The sequence below is a fragment of the Symphodus melops genome, assembly GCF_947650265.1.
Source record: "Symphodus melops genome assembly, chromosome: 13".
Lineage (NCBI taxonomy): Eukaryota > Metazoa > Chordata > Actinopteri > Labriformes > Labridae > Symphodus > Symphodus melops.
In genome coordinates this window covers 6,417,992-6,431,711 of record NC_136703.1, presented here as the reverse complement: position 1 = coordinate 6,431,711, position 13,720 = coordinate 6,417,992, and the positions used below count along the sequence as shown (strand labels likewise).

General features: G+C 41.7%; 1 protein-coding gene across 3 annotated transcripts in view; it reads left to right on the top strand.

The window, feature by feature from the left end:
- sema3h (sema domain, immunoglobulin domain (Ig), short basic domain, secreted, (semaphorin) 3H) overlaps positions 1-13,720 on the top strand; it is a 62,527-nt gene that overhangs the window by 36,114 nt on the left and 12,693 nt on the right. For all 3 annotated transcript variants that reach the window (XM_079359100.1, XM_079359099.1, XM_079359101.1), the window contains 4 exons: positions 1,180-1,273; positions 1,685-1,804; positions 2,805-2,950; positions 3,306-3,420. In XM_079359100.1, the coding sequence (XP_079215226.1) occupies positions 1,180-1,273; positions 1,685-1,804; positions 2,805-2,950; positions 3,306-3,420 (475 nt within the window). The remainder of the gene's footprint in view (positions 1-1,179; positions 1,274-1,684; positions 1,805-2,804; positions 2,951-3,305; positions 3,421-13,720) is intronic.

Genomic DNA, 13,720 nt, shown 5'->3' with positions numbered 1-13,720 from the left:
CTCCAATGTACCTTAAACCTGTGAAAGCAGCACATTCCCATCATCTGGTTTCAGTGAATTTTCAGTGATGAATGAGCAGCATCACAAGGAGAAAAACAGATGTGAAAAGTAAACCAGACCTATGCATAATTATACAGACGCAATGTGTGATGGTTACAGCACATATTGCATCCACAGAACACACATTTTTTCCTCATCAGCCACCATCCTATGTGTGTGTTCTTACTCCCAGTTCTCACCCCCATACACCGTCCTATCGGCAGCTAAAATAACACGTGTGGTGTCTGCCCCTATCCCCATATATCCACCAGTGGCAGTACCTGTGCCATCTGTCTGTAATATATACAGTGTACTTTTGTCATTGAGGCTGCGCTCTGTGGGCGACCGCACACAGGAGATTTTTTTTATTTGACATTTTTATGTCAACGTTAATGTAAATGTAACTCTAGAGCCCAAGAAAGTGTGTGTCCTTTATTCCATACTGATTAGGCAGTCATTACTCAACATGTAGACACATGTGGGTTATCATTTTGTCAGAAATAGGCTAATGGTTCTAAATGGCCTCGGTTAATCGTTGCATGTGTGTGCGTGTATGTCTGTGGTGTTGTGTGTGGGCAGTTTTGTGAGCGTTGGATCAGACTGTGCGTGATTTTATGTGTGTGCAGGTCCTCACATTCCTGTGTTCACATTTTTGAGGCTGGGTGCATGCCTGTCGAAGTATGTGCGTTTGCATGTGTGTGTGTGAGAGAGAGAGAGAACGAGTGTCAGGGAAAAGCTAATCCCATGAAAGGCCGTGTGAGAGATCAGAAAGGTTCAGACGTGGAGCTTAGAGGAGCTGGTGGTGCTGACTGATTTAAGACTGAACTTCACACATTTTGAAATCCCTCCACTTAGCCCGATTACCCTTAATTATCTGTCCAATCTGTGAGCGTTTGGGTGTGCGTGTGTGGCTGGGTACTTCAGATGACATCAGTGGACACAGATATTCAATGATGAATTATAGAATGAACTAAGAGAATAAATTGATAAGTGCAAGTAATGATAGTAGTATAAAAGATGGTTGAAATGAACTAAAGAGTCTTCCTTAACAACTTGTTTCCTCTTGCTTCTTGTCTTGTGTCTGGTGGATTTTCTTCCTGTTAGTCTGAGTGTGACCTCTGTCTCTGTTTTCTTTGACAGTCAGAGCACCAGACTCTCTCCTACAGCCAAACAGAGTGTGGGAAGGGGAAGTGTCCCTATGACCCAAACCAGAAAACAGCCTCGGCCGTTGTTGGTAATTATTCCGTTTTCAAAGCCTATAGTGAGGTGTTGATGACCAGTGTTTATCTGAAGAATAAAGGAAATGGACAACTTCACAAAAACGTTTTGTTGCAGATCTCTATTTGGTTATGATCAGTAAGGAAAATATGAGTTGTTTCCACAGTTAATGGGAAAAGGCAAACTGGATTTTGGGATATTTTAGAAAACAGATGTCTTTTGACCTTAATCGTATTGTTAGAATCAGAACCCCTCCGTATTTGCCAAACTAAACCCCAGATGATGTATGAGATCATAAGTCGTCTTCTATTCCTCAAATATCATAGTATGAAGATCCATTGTGACAAAACCAAACTATCTGATTGTCATACATGTTATACATTCTGCCATACGTGAGTCTACCTAACCCTTTTGTTATTCGGTGTAGATGGGGAGCTATACGCTGGAATCACCTCAGACTTCATGAGTCGGGACTCCGCCTTCTTCCGCAGTCTTGGAAATCGCCACGTCATTCGCACGGAGCAGTACGACTCCACCTGGCTGCAGGGCAAGTGCAAATATATTTACAAATGAGAATCCAAAAAGAATGAAGATCATTCTTTCTGAAACTAAACTCAAAGACCGCTGCAGTAGAAGTCGCTGCATATGAAGGAAAATGACGGAATATCCCTCTGGTATTAATTAAAGTATTTCTGGTTAAGGTAGGTTTAGTACTGCAGCATGTCTCAGATAACACGGCCATGTCCCTTTGCAAATATTAGAATAACAAATTCATTAAAAGACGAGAAAAAATAGCTCAGCATGCAGTAAAAAGCTATCCAGGGACATTTCCATGATCTCTTTTGTGGCTACTTTAGAACAATAACATGTAGCACAATACTGGTTTCACTAGCTGATGTATTTCTGATAACATTTTAATTTTAAGGCTCTTGTGATGCTCCTGAGGACAAAGTGGAACCTTCTATCTCTGTGACAATTTTGTCTTTTGTCAAAATTAATGATTTTTAATGGTAACAAATATTGCTCCAGTTTCTTTGAAACTGTCAGATGTCTCACTAATCAAGAGTCTTGTAAATTTTTTATTTATTTTAGTCCGTTCTATAACCTGCTAAAAAGTGCTCACAAAAGTGCTCACAGGGGCTTTAATTTCATACAATAACTACATTCATCTATCACTGCATAGATAAATCATAAATGTTTATTCTGTTTCTACATCTATTTCTAAACTGTCTCCCTTGTTTTAATTCAGAAAACACCTTTGCCATTGCTCCTGTTTCTGTAGACAATGTCTTTTGCTGTAAATCTTCCACATTCTCACGGCTGCTGCTTGTCCAGTTTGTTTTTTTCTCAGGTTGACGTCTGCTTCTGATAAAAACTAGATACATGTTGACTCGTTCTGCTGTTTGTAAACTAGAGTGAACCTCCTCCGTCCCTTTGCTCTATCTCAATCGCTGTCTGTTCACTCCTGCATGCATATAACCTCCATATCAGCAGAGGTAGATCGCACTGCCGTTGATTTGATAGTTTCTTTCTGTCCCTCCATCCAGATGCCCAGTTTGTGCGGGTAGCGCCGCTGTCTGAAACTGATAACCCAGAAGATGATAAGGTCTACGTGTTCTTCACTGAGCGCGCTCAGGAGGCAGAGGGGGCCGCTGGGAAGGTGCTCTACTCCAGAGTTGCACGAGTGTGCAAGGTATGGGGAGGTTTTTTTTTCTTCTACACAATAAGATAGATACCAGTTCTGTGTGTTTGTTTGTACATATCAGAAGCTGTCTGCATGTAGTTTATGTAAACGTGTTTGTCTGAACAGGTCGCGTTTGGACGTGCTGCACAGTGTGCATACTCCACTGTTTGGGTTTATTGTACTGGAAATCTCTGTATGATACAATATGCATGGACATTTTTCATGAAAATAATAAACTTAAATCTTACTTTTGCATAATCTGATCTTTTTAGGTCCATGTTGGCTGTATTTTTTAGGACAATGGAGAACAATGATTTTTCATTTGACCTAAAGACGAATTATACTTTTCCTTCTTATGATTCAGAACGACATCGGAGGCCAGAGGAGTTTAGTGAACAAGTGGAGCACCTTCCAGAAGGCTCGTATGGTGTGTTCGGTTCCAGGACCAGACGGCCTACAGACACACTTTGATCAGCTGCGTGAGTACACACAAGCAACATGTGACATGTTACATACACAGCGAATACAAATCAGACACGCCTCATTAAGATACGCAGCCAGAACGTGTGTGTGTGTGTGTGTGAAACTGAGACGAGGAGTTTTGAACTTCCTTCTCAAATGTTTTGATGTTACAGTGGAAAGTTTGCAGACTTCAGAAACTCAGATCACGACCAACACTTAAACAGTGTGTTCCTGTGCGTGCGTGTGTGTGGGTATGCTGGGCTCCACTGTTGCCACGGTGATCAACAGCCCTGTCGGTCACCTTGGGTTCGTCTTCGTTCTTCAGCCTTGGTAACCACGGCAACTGGCCTTAACTTTCAATTGCTGTGGGTTTATTCATTATCAAGGGTTTGCGCCAGTTTCCTCCTGTTGGCTCAGTGTGTGTGTGTGTGTGTGTGTGTGTGTGTGTGTGTGTGTGTGCTTGCGTGTGTGTGTCTGTGTGTGTGTGTGTGTGTGTGTGTGTGTGTGTGTGTGTCTGTGTGTGTGTCTGTGTGTGTGTGTGTGTGTGTGTGTGTGTGTGCGTGTGTGTGTGCGTGTGTGTTTAGGAGCAGGTCCATGTAGGCGTGAGTCTTGATGTGTATTTTGTGGCAAATTAGGTAGCATGCTTCTGTATTTTCTGTGTATCAGATCTGAAAGATCCCACATAACCACACAGATGTCTTCAACCAGTGCTGGGAGAACACGAGTTCATCTAACTTCCAGCATTTATCAGAATGGACTTCGCTGGCTTATATGGTATTAACGGCAGGTGAGAGTGTGCCATATGTGCTGCAACACAATCAATACTGCAGCATCAAGGAGCTTGACGGAGCTACGACGTCACCCAAATGTTTGTGTCTGGGGGAAAAAAAACTTTCACAATCTGGGCTATTGCTAGTCTTGTACCATAATTAAAGGAATCAAATTAAAGAATAATTATAGGAAATGTAGAATTGGGTGCTTCTAACGCTTAAAATACTTTTTGAGATATGAAGACAACCTCAAGGTTAAACATCTCCCGACAAAACACAGATAGCAGAGGATGGTTTCGATCCATCGACCTCTGGGTTATGGGCCCAGCACGCTTCCGCTGCGCCACTCTGCTGTCAATCACCCCAGATGGGACTCGAACCCACAATCCCTGGCTTAGGAGGCCAGTGCCTTATCCATTAGGCCACTGGGGCTTGTGTGAATGGCACAATAGGCAGGCATTATGTCAGGGTCCAGTGGAAAAATACAAAGACGACAAAGCAGAGAGGGAAATAAACAGCAGGGAGCCAACGTGTTGTGCAAAGCAGTGAAAACAGGCACCAGAGACAAAAGCAGTTATATAGTGAAGGAACACTCAGGCTGAGCAGTCTATGCCCGGAGCACAGACTGGTGGTTTCTGAAAAAGCCACATATCATGCCAGTGCTTTCAAAACTAAACAGTAAGAAAGGCTCGCGGCTGAAAGATCTACATACAAAAAATACCTAAAAGATAATCCATTTCTGACCAGCCTCAGACACAATGAGGCATATGACTCACACAGGAAACGAGCTTACACTGAAGAAAGCTGAAGCAAAGGATGTTGTCAGAGAGACCTGTACCTACCTGTAAAGAAACAGTGCCTGAATGATGCACACACTTTTCTATGCATGTGGACATTTTATTCATGGTAATTTTAGGAGCCATATGGTGGACTTAATGTTGGAGAATCAGTCTTTCATCTTAATCAAGGCATGAACTATATAACTGGACTTACTCTGCGGAATGTCAATATTATTTCCGAGCAGCATCCAGTTTAATAGAGTTAGCACTGGATTGTTTAATGCGATAAACCTCTTCGTTGTGGAACCTTTGCTCTTCCACTGCACCACTCTGCTGTCCATCATCACAGACGGGAATTTAACCAACAATCTTTGAAGGCCAGTTCATCATCTTTAAGACCACTGGGGTATTCAGCAAAAAGCATTGAAGAAATGCAGATAGAAAGCAGTGAAATGGGAGGGAGGGGATTTTGAGACCAGACTGGTATCTTATCTCTGCTGTCTCTGTAAACAGAAGACTCTCAGGGTGAAGGACGTGACTCTGCTGCTCACACACACATGCAAACACAAACATGCATACATCTTTTGATATGTTACACACATAATCGAGCCTCAGCCTGTCTGTGTACACAGAGGAAGTTCGGACTTGTCCTGAGCATAAACATCTCTACCCAGCATACCTCTGACCACGTTTGACACATCTGATAAGGGGAAAAACTTGTTTGTGAAAACACTTCAGCACACACACACACACACACACACACACACACACACACACACACACACACACACACACACACACACACACACACACACACACACACACACACACACACACACACACACACACACACATCCACTCACCCACACCCAAACAAAACCACAAACCCATATACAGGAGATTAACTCATCAGGTTAAGAATGCTGTCAGTGTTGTGTTTATGCCACGCTCCACCACACAGAAACACTACAAATCCCATAAACCCCTGACTGTCTGCGGGTCCCTCATTGAGGCAGTGGGTACCACCTCGCTGTTTGCACATGTTTTTAACAGATTTTTATTTTTATTTTGCTGAATAATTCAATGAATTAAAAGACAAAAATGGACTCAAGGTGTTGATAAAAGACATGGGAGTCTGCACATGCACAATAAAAAGTCATAGATTACAGAATGTAAAATATATGTATTTTGTATTTTAATATTTATTCCTAAAAAGGGGTTTCAGTACCAACGTGGTCACTAACGGAACTGTATCTGATGTTGGACAGGACTAAAATATGAAAATTTTTAGAGGCATCAAGTCTGAATAGAAACACATGACTCCTGAATGCAGCTTGGAGAGCACAACTCATTGGCTCATGCAGTCAAATATTTAACACCAGTCATAAATCAGAACTGTTTTTTTTTTTGTCAGTAATACAAATAGAGAATGGGGTGGTTTTAATTTCAGAACATTTCAAGGTTACTTAGTTGTTGAAAAAATGCAGGTACAAAGCTCTGCCATTGTGTGTGTGTGTGTGTGTGTGTGTGTGTGTGTGTGTGTGTGTGGGGGGGGGGGGGGGGGGGGGGGGGGGGGGGTCTGGAAATGTATCAGCATTTAGGTTAAACACCTGTCTGCTATGACTCTGTTGCTGTTTTTACAGGTGAAAAGGATTTGGTGGCAGGCAGGGAAAATCAATCTTCACTTGTAGAGGCAGCCTGAGAATGACTGACAATAAATCTTTAACAGAGTTTATAGTTTATAACGTGTTTTAAAGCCCTGCATGCTGACTAATCACAATGGGCAATGTGCTTCTGTATTTACACTTTCTAACTATCAATCTAGTTTCTGTTATTTTACGGACATGTTGTAAACAGTTGATTTGCATCTTTTTCCTGTATTGCATTTTTCAAGCTGACTTACATACATGATAAACTTCAAGTCTTCACAGTAGACTTTTTCCATCTGGATATTGATTGACTGATTTGTGACAGGATTTCTGTCAGTTAGTTTTCCAGATGTTTTGGTTTCTGTTGTTGTCGAGGCTGTGTTCACTTTCATTAGGATCACGGTTAGTGTGATGCGTCTGGCTCTTGTTGTCGACGCAACTCATTGTGTGAAATTGTAAGTCAGGCGTCATTGAACCACAATTATTCCAAACCAAACAGTCGAGTGGAAGTTGCTTGTGTTTACTTTCTTCCCTCTCATGGAGGAAAGACTTTGTTTCCGTTGCCACAGGGAAGGATTCTCTGCTATTTACTGCTGCTGTCCGTGTTGTGGTTGTTGTTGTTGTGGAGAAAAGTCATGCTATGAGGTTTTGGGGCAGGAGAGACACAGTCCTTTGTGGCCTGACGTTGAGTCATCACACCAGAGACACTGAGGTATTTTCATGCATTTTGGGCATTTGTTTCAGTGTGTGTCTGTGTGTGTGTGTTAGAGTCAATGTTCCAGACATAAGACAGCACCCTTATCCTCGTCACTGCATCACCCACTGATGCCGGAATGGAATAGAGAGGTATTTGTGTTAAGAAGGACGTCACTGAGAAAGCGTGGGACTGAACTGAATACTGAGGGTTACTTTTTCAAAAGACACGAGAACAAAGCTAAAGCAGAAGATTATGAGATACATTTTCAAGCTTGATAAAAAAAAAACTATAACCAATCAAGAACAGGAAGAAGAAAAAAATATAACGGTCATCTTCTCAGCCTTTCGGTTTACAGTGGATAAGAGGGAAGTGTCTTTAATAGTTCAGGGAAGTGTCTTTCAACTGCTTGAAACAAATCTGTTTCAACAAGGTAAAGACTGAAGAAGCTCTAGGTTGGTAAGTGAGACTCTATTGCTACACATGTGGCAATTTGAAAAGTTTTATTTGTGTAGGTTGTCCAGCGTCAGTGATGTTTGATACTGTCCAACATGTTTTCTATTTTTCTTTAAAAAAAATCTTAATCTCTATATTGACGCTAAGTTCATGATGGATGAAAGCTGAATTCATGCACTGCAGGTGTGACCTCTCTTGGAAGTTAATGTTTTATCTGCAACATTACCTCATCTTCAGGCCATTAGTTTTTCCTGTGGTGCTTACTTTGGCACTACGGAGTTATAGAGAGATGCTATAACAGAGGGAGAATGATGAGGCGATGTCTCAGTCTATATACAGTAGAAACCGAGGATAGATCACCGATACATCAGACCCAACCCTGTCAGATTCATCGGACAAATGCTTCCCAAATATTTACTGCGTAATTACCTCATCAACAAAAACACTCTTCTTTTTTTTTTTCAAAGTGCGTATGAATGCTTGTTTTGTGATAGGGGAGAGAATAAATCATGTTGTGACTCCTCTATTCAGCCTTTCTAATTCATCATAGCTTGTTTGACAACACTTGAATGGAAGCCCAGTTCATCAGAAGGAGAAACAGAGGAGAGAGTTACAGGGAGAAAGCAGGAGGTTGTTGATGGTGGCCATATGAGGAGGAGGAGGGATTAAAAGGAAAGGGTGAGAGGGAATAAATGAAGTGGGACAAGTCAGGGGAGGGTAGAGGTTAAAGAACGAGGTGTTGACCAGAAAAGAGAAGAAAATAATAGGAGGAGAAAGAGATGAAGAAACCAGAGGCAGAGGGGAGACGATGAGAAAAGAGAAGGTCAGGAGATGAGTGGAAAAGAAGAAATTGCTTATTTAGAAGAGGATTTTGAAAAAATGGTGGCTTCAGGACAGGGGAAAATGAGAAAACAGAACTAAGTGAATGATGAAGAAAAGCTGGCTGGTATTTAAAGGTCAGTTGAAACTTCTGTGGTGGAAATTGCTGAGGCTAAGCCAGCATGTACCTTCACATGAGCCAGTGTGTGGTACAACTTCCCTTCTGAAGTCATGTTAGTAGTTAGTTCGGATCTCTTCCGATTCCTCTCTTCTTCCAAATTTCCTCTTGACTTAATTCAGGTTGGATCAATCGCAAAAAAAATGTTACAATTTGGAAAGTTCTGAATAGAGTTCGACCAATGAATCAGCCAGCCGATGATAAATGGTAACAATCGATTAATATTAAGTATGGACTGATTTCAAGCCCAGCGATGCGCCCATATTACAAGACCTATTCATCAGTGAATGAGCGTTTCTTATCCTTGAATTACACTAGCAGTTCTCGTTCTGGCTGTCACCAGCAGAGGGCGCTATATGGATTATATCAAGTATCCTCAATCTCCAGAGTGTCAAGAGGAGATGCACGCACATTCACAGTTAATTAACAGTTGAGTGACCATCGTAGCATCATTATCTGTTCCGCAAGTGTATGATAACTTCATTCGAGGGATCAACCGAATAAATAAATATATAAATCGACATCAGTCTGTCTCTACAGATCGAACATAGATCTAAGGAAGACATGGGCCAATATATCAGTATCAGATTTTTTTTCTCCCCCTAACATCGGTATCATCCACAAATATCCCGTATCAGTTGGGCCCTAGTTTGGAAAATGCAGACGCATCACTTTGAGACAATAAAAAGACTGGACTGAAGTTTACTTAACACTCAAATATGTATAAAATCAGTTCATGTTCAACTTCTTTTGTAAAACCAGAAGTGACATTAATTTATTTTATTGTGAGCTACTGAGCCTGACAGCCCAACATCACGTCTAATACCCAGACGTTCCAATTGGTTTTAGCATCTAGTGGCACTTTGTCTCTGTTACCATTGATAACATGACCTCTGGAAAGTATCATAAATGAAGAGGCTCCAGACCAATTCTTGTTTGCGAACCCAGGCCTTGTTTCTAAATCATTATTGGTAGTATTTTTTTCTTTCTTTCTCTTCATTGTAAAAAAAGGTTTTGGTGCTAACACCATAAAAAAGTGTGACATTTAAAAAATTGGTCCAATGGGCAGAGAGAAAGGCAACAGAGAGAAAACACTACCGCCCAAAGGTATTAGGGACTAATAATGTGAAGTGAGGGTAAAAGGGGGTGAGGGCTGATGGGAGGTAGACAAAGGGGGAGAGAAGGAGTGGAATGGGGTCAGGGAGGGAGAGAAGGAGGGGGGAGATGGAGACATCGAAAGTGATGGGAGGGAAGAGGAGGCAGGAGAAAACATCAGGAAGGAGATCCCAGGGGAGCAAATGATCGATTTAGAATTTTCCCATTTGACAGACTGTAACACTGCGCCACATCCTGCTGGATAGATTACCAACCTTTAAAAGAGGTTAAAGGAAGAGGTTTAGAGAAAACATTTTTTTTCTAAATGGGTGGAGAAAGCTTTTGTAAATGGAAATCATAAAATTGAAGGAGCCTATCCAAAAAAAATAAAACATTTAATGTTGAGTTATATTTCTCAAGTAGATTTTCTGGTAAATCAGTTCCATCTTGAAAAAAGAAAACAGCCTTTTATGAGAGCAGTGTGGGTAAAAATGTCCTTGAGTGCCACCTTGGAAGAGTAGACAGCTTCAAATGGATTTCTCTCTCTGTACATTAATGGTAAAATTGAAACCGACATGAAAATGGGGATAGCGGCGATGGCTGGAGGGGAAGAAATGCGTAATGCTGAAAGAAAGATGTTTTGACTGAAGGAAACGGGCCAATAGCTGAAGGGGTTAAAGAACCAGACAAGATGGAGGCAGGGCTATTATATGTGTTACTTTGCTGTAAGGACATTAAGGCAGGGGTTGCGGTCAGAAAAGTGACCAGGAGGGGGAGGAGGGAGGAGGTGGTTGATTTTGGCATTTCAGGTTGGCTGGGCAGGGAAGGAAAGAGGGAGCAGCAGAAAATGTGGAGGACAAGGGTGGTCGCCTGGGGGGGCTACAGCCAGACAATTAGGAGGAGGAGGAAGATAGGGGCTGAAGCTGCAGGTCTGCGGGCTAGACAAGACTATCTCCCCTCCCCTCAGGGGAACACTACCTCTTTTTGTTTAGAGAGGAAGACACAAGAACAATCCTCGGGAGAAAACAGGCCAGACAGACAGATGGACGGGGAGATGGAGGGATGGAGAGATAACGGGTGGAGGGATGGCGACTGGGGGGGTGACGGTGAAAGTGAGAAACAAAGAGATTGAGAGACTCTCAGAGGGATTCTGCAACAGCCAGGTGGATTTGAGCAGAGAGGGAGGTGGGATGAGCACCTGATGAGCAGATAAGGAGAGCGAAAGAAAGAGAGAGGAGGATTTAGACAAAAGTAAGCAGCTCAGAATGAAGGCTTATTGTTCAAGATAGTGGCCCGAGGACAGAGTTGTGGTTAAAAAGATAAACGGGGTGGATGAAAAGAAGACACAAAGATGTTTCCTGTCACAGCAACATGGTTAAGAGGCTGTGATTTATGAATGGAAGAACTTTAAATCTTCAGTCCTTCCTGCGTCAGCTTTTGTGAACCATCAAACTGTTTTGCTCATATCGGCCTCATGGCGAAACGCATCTGATTCCCTTACACCATCACAACAGCCTTGTGCAAACAATTCGGCCTCCGTATGACTTCAAAATAGATGACCTGGAAATAAAGTCTGTAAATCAGTCTGGGGCTGTTAGCAGCTCAACACTTCGTTCACTTCAGATGCACTTCACTGCAGATGGTCTGGAGCTGTTCTGCACAACAAGGATGCAAATGTTGTTGGGTTTTTTTCTATTTAGTTGTTGCTCCTCTCAGGGACTTTACGATAAACGGGGCTCCAGATAGCATCTCTCCACATTCTGGCACAAAACGAAACCAAACAGCCGTGAGCAGGACAAACATTTGGGCTTTTCTTTGCTCCTGAATATCTTTGGGCTTTTATGTTTTGTGAATATGACATTGAGACTAAGATCCGTTCCTAGTGAATGGATCTTAGTGTTTGTGATTAAGTGTGCATGTGTGTGTTGTTTTCCCTCCCCTGTTAAAGACTAATCAGTTAAATAAAACAAACAGCAAGACAAGAGCTGGAGAAGCTCGGTGGAACAAATCAGACCTGATTTAAAACTTGTCACGTAGTAATAAGAGGAAAGTCTGAGCCGAGCCAAGCAGAGCCGTAAATAACTGCGACGTCTTCTTCAAAGTCTGAAAAAGAAAAATGTTGTTCTGTGGGCGTCTTGAAAAAGTTTAACTATGTTTTATGAAGAAGCTGAACGCGCAGCGAGGTGCTGAGAAGAAAGAGAGACTGTTCACTTTCAAGCAGAAGACAGGGACTCCAAGTTTTCCCCCAAAGGGTTTGACAAAGTTTGAATCAAGTTTGTAAAACTGACATGACAAGTACTATATTAACTTCTAACTACTAACACTTTGTTCAATATAGTTAACTGAGATTTGTTTTTCCTCTTGATTGTTTCTTATGGAGTACGCAAAAGTTTACATCCTGTTTTTGAGACTCTTACACTCATAGGCCCGAAACATGAACAGAACCTTTGGACAGACATTAGTGGACAGATGTCAGAGTGGTATGCTACACATTGCTAATGAGAGAGCGCACAAGAGTGATTGGGAGTTTGATTCCTTGCACAAGGGCACATTGGCAGTACTCAGAAAGTGACCTGGCACCTCACCAGCTACCAGATGAACTGGGACTTGAGCCGGCCCTGAGGGTGAATCATGTGAAACCAATAGAACGGAAAAAAACTTTTGACCTAAAAATAAATAGACTGAATTGAACTTTGGTGCAGACATTATTTGCCCTTTTGAAGTAAATTTCAATTGTGTTGGTCAAAGTTTCCAGAACTTTTCATCCTGCTAATTGAACTGCTTAAAGTTGCTAATCATGCAAGAATGTTGTTTATTATCTAACGCCGTCAAACTACTGTTTCCCATCATCATCAGCATTATTTTTGCTGAGAATCAGCAATGGTCTTTAGCCTTATGTTTAGAATTATTGACATCTACAGGGCTGGCCTAGCAAATGTTTTCTTCTTCAGTAAACTGTAACAGTGAAAACACATTAAAGCTTCTTATTTATCCAGAAGTTATTTCAACTCAATACTTGACTGGTCTGATTTGAGTGGTTTGTCTTGTTGCTCTGCATTATTGCATCTGCTAAACATTTGAAAGTTGGACATCTGAGGAAATCTCAGCATCATTCAGCCAAGTGGATCTGGATTTAATTTACCCGTCTAGACTTGTTTTGACCTGCAAATGACCAAATCAGGGCTTACATGGCTCTTGTGCACTTCTCTGAGGTTTGCAAATGAAAACTAAAATCCTTGTCCCTCTCTGTGTACCCAAACAAGTACCTGTATGTAAACCTCTGCATGTGAGGATTTATTTACCATTCCTCAGCTCAGTCGAGCGCCCTGCAGAAAAACTGCATCAACACTTTGACCACCTCTGTAGATTTGTTATGCATTTTAAAGGTTTAGTGCACATTAGATTAAGGATTATTATCAGTTATTTAGCTGTGTTCGATCACAATCCAGTCATCTGATAAATATGTCCCACCAGGATTACAGTAAAAGCAGTCTGTCTTTGATCAGTGCTAAGATGGCTTCCACCAGGCTGGCTGCAAAGCATTGAATCTCTGCAGGCTGGGATGTAAATCTTCCGATGCTCTTATTTTTACCCCGGCTCATCCTGTCTGTGAAAAAAAAAAACTTGAGATGAAAGCGCTCCCCAAACAGCATATATATCATCCCTGTAATAAAGCAAAGCTGCAAAGAAAAAAAAAAACTTTAAAAGAAGACGACACAGGCGTGTGCTAGCGTTTGTGATTAATGAAAGAAGAAGAACGAGGAGGTGCATTCTTCAGAGGAGGGGAGTACAAAAGACAACTTGCTAGAAAATAGGAAGTTTTAGATGTAAAATACAGTAACATATGATTGAGGACATGGACAGAATTAGAGAGAGA